This window comes from Onychostruthus taczanowskii, unplaced genomic scaffold (genome assembly GCF_017590055.1).
Source record: "Onychostruthus taczanowskii isolate IOZ18803 unplaced genomic scaffold, ASM1759005v1 scaffold63, whole genome shotgun sequence".
NCBI classification, from domain to species: domain Eukaryota; kingdom Metazoa; phylum Chordata; class Aves; order Passeriformes; family Passeridae; genus Onychostruthus; species Onychostruthus taczanowskii.
Genome location: NW_024504012.1, coordinates 4,504,884 through 4,521,182, shown reverse-complemented (window position 1 = coordinate 4,521,182; position 16,299 = coordinate 4,504,884). Strand labels below are relative to the sequence as shown.

General features: G+C 42.3%; 1 protein-coding gene across 1 annotated transcript in view; it reads right to left on the bottom strand.

Moving 5' to 3' along the window:
• The window catches only part of TEDC1 (tubulin epsilon and delta complex 1), a 70,072-nt gene that overhangs the window by 46,455 nt on the left and 7,318 nt on the right, over nucleotides 1-16,299 (bottom strand). Inside the window, exons 5-6 of the mRNA XM_041419983.1 lie at nucleotides 14,012-14,214; nucleotides 2,089-2,247 (exon numbers count right to left, since the gene is read on the bottom strand). Coding sequence (XP_041275917.1) covers nucleotides 2,089-2,247; nucleotides 14,012-14,214 — 362 coding nt within the window. The remainder of the gene's footprint in view (nucleotides 1-2,088; nucleotides 2,248-14,011; nucleotides 14,215-16,299) is intronic.

The following is a 16,299-nucleotide window of genomic DNA, read 5'->3' as shown; positions in this document are numbered from 1 at the left end:
AAGCAATTTCTCTAGAAAGAGTCAGGAAATATCAATTACTGTTTATACAGCTGTTAAATTGTGCAAGTATGTTATATTTTGTGTTACCCTAAAAGCTAACATTAATGTGGCACTGTAATGACGTCCTTCCAAAGTTACATTTACCTTTCTATTCTCCTGCTTTTAATTCAAACTAAAATATAAACCAGAGCACTGCATTTTATTACAGCTCTGAACAGAACTCCCACAGCTGCACACATAATACCAGTGTGGGCTCACATGTGGAGGAGCTGGGCTCAGTTCCATCCTCCTGTGTGCACCCCCATGGTGGCAGCCCTGACTGTGACAGTCACCACCAGCACCACTGCTGCCTTCAGCTGCACCCAGCAATGACTGCTGGAGAAGGCAGTAATGACAGCTTTGGGAAACTGGATGAACAGAGACACAATTCTCCCTCCTGCCTATTCCTTCAGATTCTGGAAATCGTGGTCCAGGGACCTGCAGCATAACTAACCTGCTGACAGCTCCTGTAGTTGTCTGGCTGTCCTAACTGTAGCACACATTTTGCCTTAGATAGCCAGAAAGGGGGGAAAAAAAGTCCAAGTTTATTTCAAAGTACAACTCCCACAGGAGGGTCATCATCTCTCATCTCCCCTGCCAACAAGTTTTTAGCATGTTGCTCCATCAGCACATCTCTTCATTACCTCAGAGCCTCATTTGGACCGCTGAGAATGTCTCTGTTTGTACTCCAGCCCTAGGTCTGACCTGCTCTTAATTCTTCCTCGGCCTCATTAACTGCAAGCTGAGGCACTGGAGCTGCCTAATGATTTGTTACTGTCAAGTCTCACATAAATCAGGGCACTGATGATGAGTTATGGAGGCACTTGCCTCACCTACTAGAAAAACCAGCATACCTTAAATAGAGGTAGTTTATCAGGGGGAGAGGATGCCAATCATTTCACGTGAGATTCACCTCTCCCAGCCCCACCACATCTGTGATCACAGTGCAGAAAGCCAGGGACTGCACTCAGAGGGAATTGCCACCTTTGCTCCCAGACCAGGGCAGCCCATCAGCAGTGGTCAGAGAGAAGCAAAAGGTTATTTTGGATGCTGCACACACAGCACTAGGGCTGTCCATCAGACACCTGCCCTAGCAATCAGTTCATGGAAAGAACAAAATGTAACCTCATTATAGTTTTTAGCACTGCTCTGTCAGACGCAGGATTAAAACCAAGAAAGCATCTTCATTCAAAGGTGAAGATGGTTATGACAACTTTTTGATGTGTACTTTGGGAAGAAATTTCCCCAAACTGTTTTTAGTCTCAAAAAAAGGTTTTCTGTGAAGGTTTTGAGTACAGTAATAGCTCACTCCATTTAAGTTATTTAAAGATATATAAATGGAGAAAGGGGGCCTAGGGAAAGCAATACATACTAACTTTTAGGACTATCTTAAGAACTGCATTTTTTCATTTGCTTCTGGAGTCACCACCACTTTGGGACTGAAGGCTGGTTCCATCCTAAACAGATATAATGCTCCCAGATATCTATGATTAAACACGCATCTAAACACTCATAAATGGGAAGAGAACTGGAACCTTAGCAGTGTAGGGACCATTACTGATTCCTGATTTAAAAGCAGGTAAATTTTTGGTTCTGCTGAGATGTCCCCTAGTACCTTGGAGAGAGATTTTGCATTTTATTTTGCTATTACTTTCAATATTTATGCTTAACATTTTAAATCCACATTTCCAGTGAACTTATAGTTCTGCATTGCTACTTCTTGTCTGGGGAGCCAGAATGCTCTGTCTTGTTTCTACCAGGAATTTTCTGAGAAAAACAGCAGCAGCCTGTGGTTGCAGAAGTGACTGATGTGCCAACCTGCAAAAGAGACTTTTATACAATTACAACCTTACAAACACTTGAACATACTACATTTTCTCATGGTTCTGCCACGCTGGGGAAAGGCAGAGGTGCTTATATTTAGAGTGATTCACTCTTACCTACAGAAAATGCAGAACTAGCAAACAAGAATAATTTGTACATTTAGCTCTAGCTGACAAGGCTTTTAAATAATAAACTATGTCCTAGTGAGTTAAAAGAATCATTTACCTTGTGCAAAAGTTTGCATTGCTCTTGGTGCTGAGCGTGCAAACTGCACCACTGCAACCTCAGCCTCCCGTTCAACCACTGCAGGTATCGAACATCCACTCTGTCCTCAGGTCCTGCTTCACCTCTGCCTTCCTGGCTCCTGGGCAGATCATCTTCACACTGAAAGCAGGAAAGAACACCAGACAGGTTTTAATTAGTTTCAATATTTTCAAGTCATTCAGCAGTGAACATACAAGATATATAGGCCAAAGAGAGGAAAATCGCCCTAAAATGAAGTCAATTCCAGCAGTACAAAGAAATTAGAATTTAGGACGAGGAACAGCCTAAACAAGTAGAGAAGTGTGGAACAAATATCAGCTTGTCAGCTGTGACGTAGTGAGCTGTCTCCCCTCCCATCTTTCATTTTCCATACCCAGGAAGACACAGCGTTCCTGAGACAGCAAGCATGTTCTTTACCCAGATGGGAAAAACTGTATTTTGATGGCATTCTGTTATGCCAAAGAACATAAAAAACAGATTTAGCTCCTGCAGTGTCTTCCTGAGACCCCATTTTGTAAATCAATAACTTATACAGGGACAAAATCGTGGGCCTGTGCTTGCCCAGCTATTTTCTTTTCTCCATCCAGCATTTCCTGTCTGGCAGGATTGAGGAAAAGAAAAAATCCTGCAGCTGGCAGATACCAGGACTCCACAGAGGCACTTCCAGCTACAGTTGTATCATCTGTCTTGTTTTGCCTTTTTCTAGAGTAATTTGGAAGGAAGAACAGAGAAGCAAAGAGTTTCCATTTGTTCATCTTGTCTCACTTTCCTTCTGCTGCAGATGAAAACCCAACAACAGCCAACACCTTCATCTTCTGCATGAAATTCCTGCAGCACATTTCTGTCGTATCTCTTTCCAGGAACACGGGGAATTCCACCTCCCCCAGCCCCTTGCACAAAGAGATCATTCACATGTACAGACAGATCTCTCCATTTTCAGCTAAGACTCCTGCAGATTGCAAATTAAAAGGGGAAGAAGACATGGGTAGTTTTATTTCTGATGCCAGTAATACCATTTAAAGTAAAGCTTTCCATCTCATGAAGTCTATAGGAATTACACACAATAAACACAACCCATTATTCCAAATGTTTTAACCACAACATGTCATAAGAAGCAGAAATAACACAGAACTGCAAAGACCTGGTTATTCAGAATGGATGTTTGCCATTCTGAAAGGAAATGTCTCCCAGTTCTTAGACTCTCAAGACGTTTCTTTTAAGTAGAAATTTAAAAAGCCTATTTGAAACATGACTGTTTCCAAGAAAACACTTAGGCAGCTATTTGGACCCACAGACCTTGATGGTATTTAAACATATGTTTCCCGGCTTCACAGATTTCCACGTTCAATAAAATCTTCAAAAGATCCAGTTGGCAGGCAAAGCTTGAATGTAGTTCCAATTTGGATCCTAAACTAACAATGCAAACTGTAAAATGAAGAGATTTAATCCTGCCTTAAATGCAGATTTCAACAGAACTGCGTCTACAACCATGATCAAATAACCCCTTAACACTTGTTTTAACCTAAATATCTCCAGCTGACAGAGCCTCTATTACAATGAGTGTTCCTATTATTTATAAGCACAAAAATGCTGTTATGGTCACATACCAAACTGTATCAGTGTTACAGGTTTGTTCCCTTTTGCTCTGTGGCTCAGATAAACACATGCTATAAATCACAGAGGTGCAGGGCTGGTAAAGGGCTTCTCCTTTTAAAGGCACAGATTCATCTTTAACAAAAAAAAAAAAAAAAAAAAAAAAAAAAAAAAAAAAAGTTTTTGGGCCAACCCCAATGTCCTTTTTCTTCCTTTCCTCTNNNNAAATTCATTTTTAAAAAAAAAAAAAAAAAAAAAAGAAAAGAAAAAAGTGTTTGTGCCAACTCCAATGTCCCTTTTCTTCCTCTGCTCCTTTGTCTCCAAGGCACTGTGTCCTAGGACACTGCAGCCCAAGCCAAGTACCTCCACAGCTCAGACTGTTTTGCCCCAGGATGGTTTCAGGACCAGGAGACCACGCAGACATGATTCCCAAGCTGCCCATCAGCATGGTAAGCCAAGCAGTTGGATATTAGTCATGGCAGCAGAGAAAACCCACTTGTAAAGAACATTAAAACACCTCACATAAGCAGCTAGAAAGCCACAAGGCCAAAGACAGACTAGGGAATCCCAGATTAAAATCTCCAGTGTCCATAATTTACAGTCCTACTCCAACTTCCCTGGTTAGAGGTTTCAGAACAGCACAAATACTGCTCTCCTGGGGATTTATTTCAGGAAGGAATGGCATTAGACTCAATTGCTTTGGCAGTACAGTGACAAACACCATGCAGAGCTAATTTTATTGTAGCAACCTGCCTTATTAATATTAAAATAAGAAAGCCAGCCAATGCATTTTTAACAGGATCTCTCCATTATTTATTTCACAAACTGCACAAAAAATTTACTTTTGCTATGAAATACTTAGCCCAGCATAAAGTAAACAAGGTAAAAAAAAAGGTCTTGCATATTATACTGTGACCTCAATTTCCAGTCCCATCTTCACAATCTAAGACTATTTACTGCTCTCCCAGAGGGTGAAAAATCACTAAAACACCAGCCCAAGCTAAAGGCTTTGCTTGGAGTATCACTGTGAATTTATCTAATCTATGCAGCAGTCCAGGTACACGCCCACATTCACTCTGAGACACAGAAGTGCAGATTTTTTTAGTCCAGTTCACAGAGAGAGCAGCCTAGACAACTACCCAGGGACCCCAATGGTCTTCCCACACTTGGGATGATCCATGCCACTTTTGGAAGAGATTATTCCACAGCAGCTTCCCAGAGAAGCATTTTGCTTGCAAACTGTTTGCTGCAATTAATGCTTCCCTCTGATTCCATTTCAGAGAAGGGACGTGCTGGGATCAGATCGAGGAACTGGTGCCACAGCCTTGCAGTTCAAAAGTCACATGAGCAAATATCAATGCCCTCATCACCATGTTGAGGTTTTTTCCCATCACTGGTGATACCTGAGCTGGTCTGGTCAAACTGGGTAATGTGGACCTGCCAGAGCACCCCTGAACAGTGTAACTTAGGAAAACTGATTAAGCAGAAGATAGAATGAAGCTCCTCATTTCACTCCCACCATAACTCACCCCAAAGGAGCTTTGTATCCTAAAAGCTCCAAATACTGCTGTTAGAAGTTTTCAGTATCACCTCATTGGCAAGACTAAGAAAAGCAAGCACAAGCCTGATCAAAGTGACAAGCATACATTTACACGAGCTCCCTCCAAAGCCAGTTTGTGAACTATCACCCTGCCCACACTTCAGCAGAACCAGCTCTCCTGGGGTAAAAGATCCAGGAGAAATAAACAGCTAAGCCCCAGAACAAATACCCCTTCCAAGACACCACCCATCCCAGTTAAGGTAGCTCACAAACGACAAAACCTACCCCAGACTCACAAATAAACCTTAAATACACCTCAACATGGTTTCTGTCCCAAAAGCATATATTTAAGAATTTCTGCAAAGCAGCCTAGAATTCAGTCTTTAACACACAAGTTTTGCCCTAAACATTCCATCCCAAGCTATTTCAAGTCAAATTATAAAAAAAAAAAAAGGTGTCAGATCATACCCAAAAAGTGTGAATCGGCTTGTGGTTAGACAATGCAGTAAGTGCATAAAAACCCCCAACACTGCCAAAGTCCTCCTGGCAGAATTGGTCTGAGCAGACAAGTCAGAGTCATGAAATACAGTGAACTGAAAACAGCCATCAGCTATGAAAGTACTCAGAGGAAAAGAATAAGGGGTGGGAGAAAGGAGGGCGTGAAAAAGACATGGTGCTTTATCAATTTTCAGCCACATTCCATACGTCTCAGGAAACAACTTGCATGCAACGTGCTTAGAGAGAAATTAAAGATTAAGAACTTTCAACTTCTACAGCAGAAATGAAGCTGCTCTTTTTGGTTTGAATTACAAAGCAATCCCACGTTATCAGAAATCAGAGAGCAGGTGTACGAACAGCGGATGGACATAAATTAAACAAGTACTTCATCATATAAATACTTCATCAAAGAACAACACAGGCACCAGTGTGTTTACAGACACGTGAGAAGGGAGAATTTTTTCCACTACTTGCTCTGTGTGAGAATTTTAGTGACTTGGTATGGAGTAGGTCTTGCTCTGCTCTTATATTTTGAATTACTAAAACTCCAAAAACTGATTTAATGCAAAATGCCTTGCAGATCCAGCAATATGTCATTAGCAGGACTGCAGAGGAAACACTCTGCTGTGCAACTTCATCTAGACTTTCTACACTATTCCTACTGATATAGTAATCTTTAAGGCTTATAAATCCTTACCTTAATAAATTCACTGTGCCCCGTGCAGGCAGTGGAACAGAAAAGGCCGTGCTGCCTGCACTGCTGTAAAACAGGGAGATGGCAGGGCTGGCTCCCCCAGGGATGCTCTTTTCTGACTGTGAGCTGCCACCTGTCGGCCCAGGACTGAGCCCAGCTGATCCCCACCGAGCTCTGGCTTTTCCCAGGCATCTTCCAAATCCCCCCAAGCACCACTGCCTCCACATCTGGACAACCAGCAAACAATCTGCTGCTCATGGAGAAACCCATGGAGAAACATGGAGAAACCACGGAGAAAACCATGGAGAAACAAGCCTGCTGGAACATGGATAAGATGTTTAACCCATGGAGAGATGCTCTAGGTCAACCCCCTGACACCAATCCTCGAGCAGAGCAACACAAAGCAGCTGAACCCTCCAGTGCACACCCCAGCCCACTGCTCACCTGCACTGCACTGCCTCCGGGTCTAGACAGAAAATACTCACTCAGTTACCACTCAGATCTTAACTACTCTAAACCCACAGCCTGGAATCACAAAGGTGGGTAGGAGCACATTTAGATCCTCACTGCAGGGCTCAGGAAAGGCAAGGCAGTCACATAAATCAAGGCAATAAAGTGCTTCTGCAGCTTTTACTGAGCACTCGTTCCGAACCGCTCATAATTCAGACATTGGTTTTGATGTGACATAACATATGTTAACTTCTGTAATTACACATCTTTAAACAGAACAGAGATTTTTTGTTGTTTTTTTTTTCCTAATTAAACACCATAGCCAGAAATAACAGTATCAGACATGCTTTCTCAATTAATACAGCCATATATCTATCTGCAGGGGGGAAAATGTGAAAAGGAACAATCTGAACAGATGAATGCAAAAGGGACAGCACTATTTTCATTAATGGCACCATAAACAACACTAAATGGATTTCCTCATAGTCAAGGCAGGATCCAGATTAGATTTATGCAGGGAAAGATAGATGGTGTAAAAACCCATTCCCACATGGTGCACATACCAATTAAATCTCCAGATATTTGCATAGAAGAGCAAGTTTTCCACAAACATAAGTGCTCACAACATTGAAGTTACGCTTGTATCACATTCAGCAATTAAAAAGTTAAGTCCTGTGTTTCCACAAGGCCTTTTAGCTTTTAAATTTCTATGCCTCTTCTAAGAATTACTACTCACAACAGCACTCCCAAGAGCTTACTCTTGGCAAAGAGTGAAAAAGAGAAGGTGCTGAGGGAAGACAGAAAATGTGAACACAGCTCTTACCCATGCCTGCCTTGTTCAAACAAGCCTCTCTGGCAGTAGCCACGGGCCTGAGGCACTAGAGCACATCAGTCCTTTATCCCATCCCTCCCCACTCATTTGGGAGGCTGTCTAAGAGCTCTGCAATACAGCAAAAGCACGATGCCTTTAAATGAGCTCGGCAGTGGTGCCTAATCTTTGGAGCTGCAAGGTTTTAAAAGAATGTTAAAATCCCAAAGCTCACTGCATTATATATTCAGACAGAACAAGGCAACTAAACATCCTAAGACCAACACGTGACAGGGCAGACCTTAACTGGGAGAGCGTTCCCCAGGGCTCATGGAATGCAATACACAGATAATGCCTTGCACTGCTTTTTTTCCCCTGCCTGCAGCTGTAGTTCCCCTTGCCCACGGCCATTGGCTCCACTGTGGCAAGTGGGGAGCCCCTGGAGACAGCAAGATGCAGCTCCCTGCAGCAACAGCACACCTGGAGCTGGAGGAACACAGGGGAACAGCGCCTGCCCTCCAGGAGAGAGGAGCAGAGCTCTGCCGTGGGGAAGAGCCTGCCATGCCCCTCTCCACACGTTCCTGAAGGAAAAGTCCTCCTGAGGGAAAAGCGCTTCATTTCAAAGGAGCCTCTCAGCCTTAGACCCAGGTTGCTGACAGTGGGACACCAAAACCAGAAGTTCTCATTTAACTCCAAAGGCTGTGAAGACAATCAGAACGTACCAAAGGCACTGGCTGCTCCCGGGCACTGGAGGGCAGGAGAGGCACTGAAACATCTCAAAATCCCTCTTGCTTCCCCAACAGCCAAGGATTTCAGCAAAGTACCAGTATGACCACGGTAAACCTTCCTACTAGCACGCCAGTCCTCATAATTTTCTCCTCACACAGCTCAAGGGCCTGTTTGCTGAACCCCATCCAGAACACGTCAGCTGTAATGTCAAGTTCAAGAAATTTTGCAATTCAGACATTACCAGAGACACAGCAGATTCAATAAATTATAAGCCTTTCTGATCAGTTCAGACTTGTCTTTTAGAGTGTTTTACTTTGACATGCTGTCTAGAAAAAAACCCCACTTCTTAATTGTGCATTCACTGTGTCAAGCAAAGACAAATGTTGGTAACTGCACATCTTCCAGTGTAGCACAGGAAGAAGGTACCATGACAAGTTCAAAGTATGCTTTGAACAGACAACAGATTTGTCAGCCACACTGAGGTGAGGAAAATTCTGCAGGAGAAACCTCAGGGATCCTGCACCCTCTGCTCAGGTTTCACAGATGGCTTTTAAAAAAAGAGTGTTCCTTAGCAGCTACTGAATCCAGCAACAGTAATAGCAGAAAAAGGGCAAAAACATAAATGGTGAGAGTTACTAGGAAGACAGGAGGACAAAGAGAATAGAAGTGTAAGCTGAGGGAATAAGGAAGGAAAACCAAAAAATGAAAGCTGACAGACTAATATAGCCCATAAAGATCTGGAAAGTAATTACGCGTCTGAGTCAGAATCAATAAGGTTAATAAAATTCCCTCCTCTATCCTCACTGGAATTGATGAAGACATGGAAAAAATGCAGAAAACTACTTTTCACTGAAACTAGTGCCCAAGGTTTCCCGGATTTCTACTGGGGGAAACGTTAAGCTTGGCTGCTACTTTAACACTTTCCTCTAAAAACGTGGTTTATGGAACAGCAGTGACTCAAGTTTGCTGTAAAAGAAAGGCATTTCAACAACAACACTGGACCAAGCATAAGCCTTACACTGTACTGGAAATAGCCAGTGAGCCAAACTAGACCATGACAAACAAAACATTAATCAAATTGCAAACCTAAGGGTCAGAAGGCATATTTATCTTAATTTTTGCCCACCAGAAGTAATTAAACTGAGTTCACTTTGGCATGCTAGAGACACATGCATGAATTCCAAGCACAAGAGACATAATAGCTCTATTTGTTGATTACTACAAATTCATAAAAGGGGAGGGGCATCCAATTTCACTCAGAGGGCCAGAAGCAGACAGGGGAATTAGTGGAAACAAGAACCAGTGTTTGTACAACAGCTCCTGATGATCATGAGGGATATAACATCACTACACCCATTTAAAAAGCTCAACAGCCTCCACACATAATCAAATTACAGGGCACACAGATTAATTTCAGCTGTAGAAATAAAAGAAGCACAGGCAGTATTCCTCCCTGGAAACAGGAAAAATATGTGCTCACAAAGTACTGCTACTACCTGCCCAAACCATCACAGATTTGGAGAAAGCTGGGACGGTATCACTGAAATTGAAAATGCGAGGTAAATATGAATTAGTCAAATATTGAATGTGCTAAAAAGGCAAGTTTATATCAATTACATGCTTCTCAGAATGAGAAATCCCCAGGTGTCCCTCACAAGTTCAGTGAAGGAGACAGTTTCAGCTACAGGTTTTCAGCTGTGTCTTGTACACTAGGATTTGTTCTGTGTGAATAGGAATCAATAAATGGCACTTGAGAATAATCTGCCTGTACATGATCACCAAAGCAACAGAAGACGTTGAGACATCACAGCAGTGCATATCTGGGATGGAAATCCACAAGGGGTGTCAAAAGCCTTTGAAAACCATGCCCATCAATTACTGGCCCAGTGCTTTAATGCAATTAACAGGCGAGAATTCCCAAGCAGACACTTCAGTGCAGCGATGTGAGCCTCCAGTTCAGATTGTGCTTAAGTCTTTATAGATCTAACAGAGTTAGTGATTACTTCTTCTAAAGAGCTGGCCTATGCAAGGTTTGAACTTTCACTTACTGCCTCTGGAGTCACCAACCTGCTGAAGATGAGCACAGTAAATTCAGAGAACCTGAACTGCTGCAGCCCAGCTCTAAAGTTTATCGTGGGTTATGGATCTCAGTTTATCACAGATTATGGATCCCCTCCTCCTTCCTCTGCTCCTCCTGCACATCAACACAGTTTGCTCCTTTAACTGTTTCCCCTCCCAGTTTATAAACTCCACATGCTAGAAGGGAGCATGGCTAGGGAAGGGTTCTTCAGCCCTGCTCACTGGGGCAACCTGCCACAGGCACCAGGATCCTGGCTCAGGAGACACTGCAGCACTGCCCTGCCAAAAAACACCAGCTGGAAGTGCCCTGAAGGAATCTCTTACCTACCAGATTAAAGCAGCCAACCCCCAGAAGCACCCCAGGGTACCAGCCATGCCTGTCCTTACCACAGCTACCTCAGAGTGAATTCTGACTAAATTTGCACTACCTCTTACCACCTTTCATCACCTCTGAGTTTATAATTTCCTTAACTTTTGGTTCTGAAGATGTAAGTACATGTAAAAGTCAGCTTGTGGAAGCTTTTCCCAGCTCAGGTTCAAAAGATTAAGAATTCCAGGCAGAGCTTGAGCTCCTTGTCCATCATGTGTCATGAATACCCTTGTACCTCCAAAAATCCTTTAGAGCTGATGGAAGTGTTCAATTTGCAGGGAAAGAAAATGGTGTTGCTAAGGAACTGCAAAGGAAAAGAAGGCCAGAGTGTGGTAGCCTGAAATGAAATTATTTAAATTAATTGGCCATTGATATGTTGGTTATTTGGCACATTATCAGCAATTCAGCAGGCTTTGTTCTAAACTTAGGCTGAAAGAACAGTCAGAACATGACTGTACACTTAATTTAGGGATTAGCACCATTCTCTCTTCTCACACAACAGATCTTATTCATCTTTATGGATTTCAGACAGAATTTTAAAAGCAAACCATATGAATATCAGTTTGAACTACAGCTATGCCTGCAGTTATTGAGACTCCTTTCCTTTTAAATGAAGACAAAGGGTAAGGATTCTCTCCAAATTTATTCTCACTGGTACACCAACAGATGTACTTTTCCAGCAAGTAGTGGCTTTCACACTTTGCTCATTTTGGCAGAGATCTCAGCCATGCACAGAAACAAATGTATTTCATGGATTTTTGTTTTGCAACATTTTCATTTCAGGAAAATTGTTTGTAATCATTAAAGATTCCATTCAGTGGAAGATTTTTCAAGTTCTCAACAGAGAATTTAATTTCAATTGTTTTAAAGAGCATTCCCTTTTCTTTCTCCTATTTTTTGAGACAGATCTTTCCCAAATGAAGATTTTTTCCTCTTCTTTTACCTTTTCCCTTCACTTTACTGAAAGAAGAGAGTCAAGACTGCAGAGACCACACTTTTTGAGACAGATCTTTCCCAAATGAAGATTTTTTCCTCTTCTTTTACCTTTTCCCTTCACTTTACTGAAATAGAAGAGAGTCAAGACTGCAGAGACTACGTGTCTGCTGTGCTAACTTACAAATGTCAGGTAGCAAAGTGACAACCTCGCCCTCCCCCTCTCTTACTGAGATTTTGGCATTTTATTGCTGAACACTGGCTGATGAGCAGGCTTTGCCACATGATTACCTCACAAATAACAGCAGCTAGCAAATAACGATATCTAACAACAATAAAACTTAACACTTCTATGAAACAAACAAAAACAGGCTTCCATGAGTGGTTTACAAGTGGCTGATTCACTGACCAAAATGAGGTGTGTGACCCACCCATCTCCTCCTCACCCACCACTGCCTCCTTGCATCTTGCCAGTGCATTCCTAGATCTTCATTTGGCTGGCACTTAAAGGCTGAATTTATTGATTTTGCAAAGCCTAGTTGATCAAATAAAAGATAAGACCTCTCCCTCAAAATTCCATTTGTTTTAACTTTCTTGTGATGGAGAATCACAAAACCCACTAGTTATGCTGTAACTATATTCTTCTTTTTTTTCCCTTGCAAACATCTATTTTTATTGGAGCATGAAAACTGCTGGATGAACGCCATACAAGAAATGTTTCCATTTTTACAATGAGCTTTACATACACAAGCTAACTCCAACTTTCAGTCTATACAATTTTTGTCTGGTTTATTGGAAAAAAATTCAGACTCTTAAGCCTTTCCAAACACTGTTTTGGACAGTGATGAAGTAAAAACATTTAATATTCATTCCAGCTTTTTGAGAAACACGAGTACAGCAGGTGAGAATTGAAGTGAAAGACATACCAGTATGTGTGGCCATAAGAGATAACATTGTATTATCATAGTTCTTTCATCCCTTTTTGGGAAATGCAAAACTTAAAGCCTTCAGAGAAAACAACACAGGTGCTGCCCCACTCCCTGAATTCATGTCACATTTCACTTGTCACTCTTTTGTAACAGAAATTAAGGAAAACTTTAACAAAAAAAAATTAAAAAAAAAAACAACTCTGCTACTGCAGATGAAAAACAAGAAAAAGGTAAAAGAGAAGTTGAAAGTGAAAAGTTGTCCAGCAGTGTTTTTTCTGAAATCTCAAGGCACCCTTCACATAAGTAGATGGCACTGCCACTCACAGCTCAGCCTCTTGTGCTCCCTCTTCTGCGCAGCAAATAATTGTAGTGCAGCAAGAGTGGTCCCTTTCCTCAAAATACTTCTTGTAATGTTGTTACAAAAAGGACTCTTTCCCTTGAACTGTTTTCCATTCGTACAAGTGTTTTCCTTCTGAAGACACTGTTTTTATATGGCAGCTTTCCGGCTTTGCTGCCCCCTGAAAAGGCTGCAGAAAACCAGGGAAAAAACATATGTGGGTTCAAGAAAGACCACACACTTTAGACACCACAAGATAATCAGCAGGTAGGGCTTCTGACCTACAAAGTCCTTTGCCAAAAAACTAAGAAATTCTGCGAGCCTGTCATTTTGAAGCAGACTGAGCAGTAATTAGTGCCTGACAAGATGATGGTTACTTCAGAACAGACTTTTTATGTACTAACAGCTTTTATTAACGGAAAAAACAACACACTCCAGTGTGTTATCAAAGGTCATTAGTTACCTCAAGGGCAGGAGCTGCCATTTGAGACCTTGTTGTTTGCAAAAAGTATTATTTGCCTTACCCTTACCTGCTCTACCTAACAGTGCCAACACAGCCAGCACTCACTGCTAACCTGTTTGCCTGCCCTGCAGAACCACTCAGAGCTCAGTCTGGAAGCCCAAGATCCAGAAGCAGAGAGACTGAAGAGATTCACTTACCTCCACAGTGGTCTCACCCCTACCAGAAACAGGAATCAGGGAATTCAGGCAGGGGTGGGAGTTTGATAAAGCGAAAGAACCCCTAAGCTTTGCACACGGAAAGCTTAGAGAAGGGAAAGAAAATAGATGCTGGCCTTTTTTGAAGCTGAAGTCACTTACCTGCCAAGGCACCAGGACAGCACCCATCACACACTGGTGGTGACACAGCTGCTGCCACAGGTGACTCGTGGACAGGGAGGGGTGGAAGGACACAAGCATGCTCACCATGCACACAGAGGTCTCATCCCCGGTCTGCACTCTGTTCCGAGCCAGGAGCTGCTCCAGGAGGCCAGGGCTGTGCAGCAGCCAGGAGAAGGCCAGCAGCAGCTCCCGGCTGCCCGCGGAGCCGTCGGCCGGGAGCCGCTGGAGCTGGGGCCGGCCGTAGCCGTGGTACCACAGCGCCCACTTCACAAAGCCGACCTGGGCACCTGGAGAGCAAAACAACAGAGAGCAACAGCCTGCAGCACTGCCTTCACCCACTCGGCTCCACAGCTGCTGCCTCCGAGGAGGGCAGCACTTGTAACCCAGCCTAGGAAGAGAGTGGGGAATTAGTCTTTATCAAGTGTCGCTGTAGCCTTGTGTTAGAGATAGAAATGAGATGGATGAGATGCTTGGTTTTTGTGAAGAATAGCTGAATCTTTATTGTACACAGCTTACTTTTGTATGGTATTAGAAGGTACCATAGGTACCACGTTTGAATTTAATAGGTTAGCAAGTTATTGAAACTCATTTGATTGGTTGGTAATGGCTAATGTACATGTTGATCAAATTTTTTTCTTTCCAGATAGTTTATATCTTTTCTTCATGGATTCTCACGGGATAGACTTCTTATTTTTGTAGGTGTGAACTCTTTCTCATAAGAATAGATTGTTATATAAGCTGATTTTTATTTTTATAATTTTTTTTTCTCATGGGAACTTAACAGGTTAGTTTATCCAGAATAGCAAGGTTTAAACCATATTTTATAAGGCCTTTATTTTATAAGGTTTTATCTATATGCAACAATCAACAACTGGTGAATGACAGGAGAGAAAGGATACAAGTCTTCTTTATACCGCCCCATTCTGATTGCAAGAACTGCTCAGGGAAAAGAAGAAATTCAAAGCTGGGATCAAGACCAGTAATGGCCTCTTAGAAAACAAAGGCAACAAAGGCAACTAGCCACCCCCACTACAAGGGCACTCCAACTCACCTATTCATTTTTTATGAGTCACCAAGCACGCTATGAATTAGTCAACACTCTGAACCACTCTACTCCTGAACTAAACTGGAATTTAGAGATAGGAGTTTCACAGCCTGCTGCAAATCTCTGAGCACCAGAGAGCAGAGATAATGCAGCACAGCACATGGGCTATTAAATTCTCAGGAATGCTCTGATCCATATTCCTTCACACCACCAAATGTTACCTGACAGCTACAAGACAGGCACTGCAGGACTGTGAAATACTGAGGAAACATAGAGAAGGTTGTTATTGAAAAAGGTTCTGTTCAATAAGCCTTGGCTCTGTACTAAGTCAAAAACAGAATAAAGAACATAATTAGGGGGACAATGAAAACAACACATACTGGCTAAGAACCAACAGTTGTAAAAGGAAGACCTGCTCAGAAAGTTTCTGGAGTCCTCTGAGGGCAACAAGAAACAAATGATTAAGGAAGATTCAACCAATGCAAGACATTTAGACTTCCCACTGGGATTCAGCTTGCACAAAGAAACCAAGGCACTGCAGTGGAGGGAGAAGAAAAGGCTTGGATCAATTACAAGTACCCAGGAGACAAGAACCAGAGGGCAGGAACAAATAGTGGTTTCACGTGAGGGTTCTGTGCTAAACAGCTGCTGCTCAAACAACTCAGAATGACACTTAGACAACGTGACAGTGACAGAAAACTTGGTGCTGATGTGATACTAGTAGTAAAGAATGCAGACAGATCATGAAGGACTTCAGAACCTTGAGCCCAAGCTTTAAAAAGACAGATAAAAGTATTTTTAGAAAAAAATGAAAAATTATGTGCACAAAGAAAGAAGTGTTCCTAACGTTACTGACTTACAACATAAGACTGGACCTGGAACTGCTCCTTGGGCTCAGGAACACAATCTCAGATGATAAGGTTTTTAATGACAGTATCACAATTGGTTCTGACAGGCATCCAAAGGCAAACAGTGTGAGAAACCTAGCAAGGACACTGAACAGAACACAAATACCCACCGTGACCCTTATTTCTTCTCTCCCATTAAGGCTACAGGAGATTTAGAAAGAAACTAAGAGAAAGGACAAGTACAATCACAAGTACAGAACAGCTGCATTGTAAGAAGCGATGAAGTAGGCCAAGAAGAAGAGCAAGAATGGACATGACAAAACTCTTCAAAATTCTGAGTGCTGTGCAATGGGTGAAGAGTGGATGATTTGTTTGCACAACACTCAACACAAGAACTGTGAGCCAACAAAGTTAGCAAGCATGTGAGTCAAAACATGATAGAAGAGATGCTCTTCACACACGCAGCACAATTCTGAAAT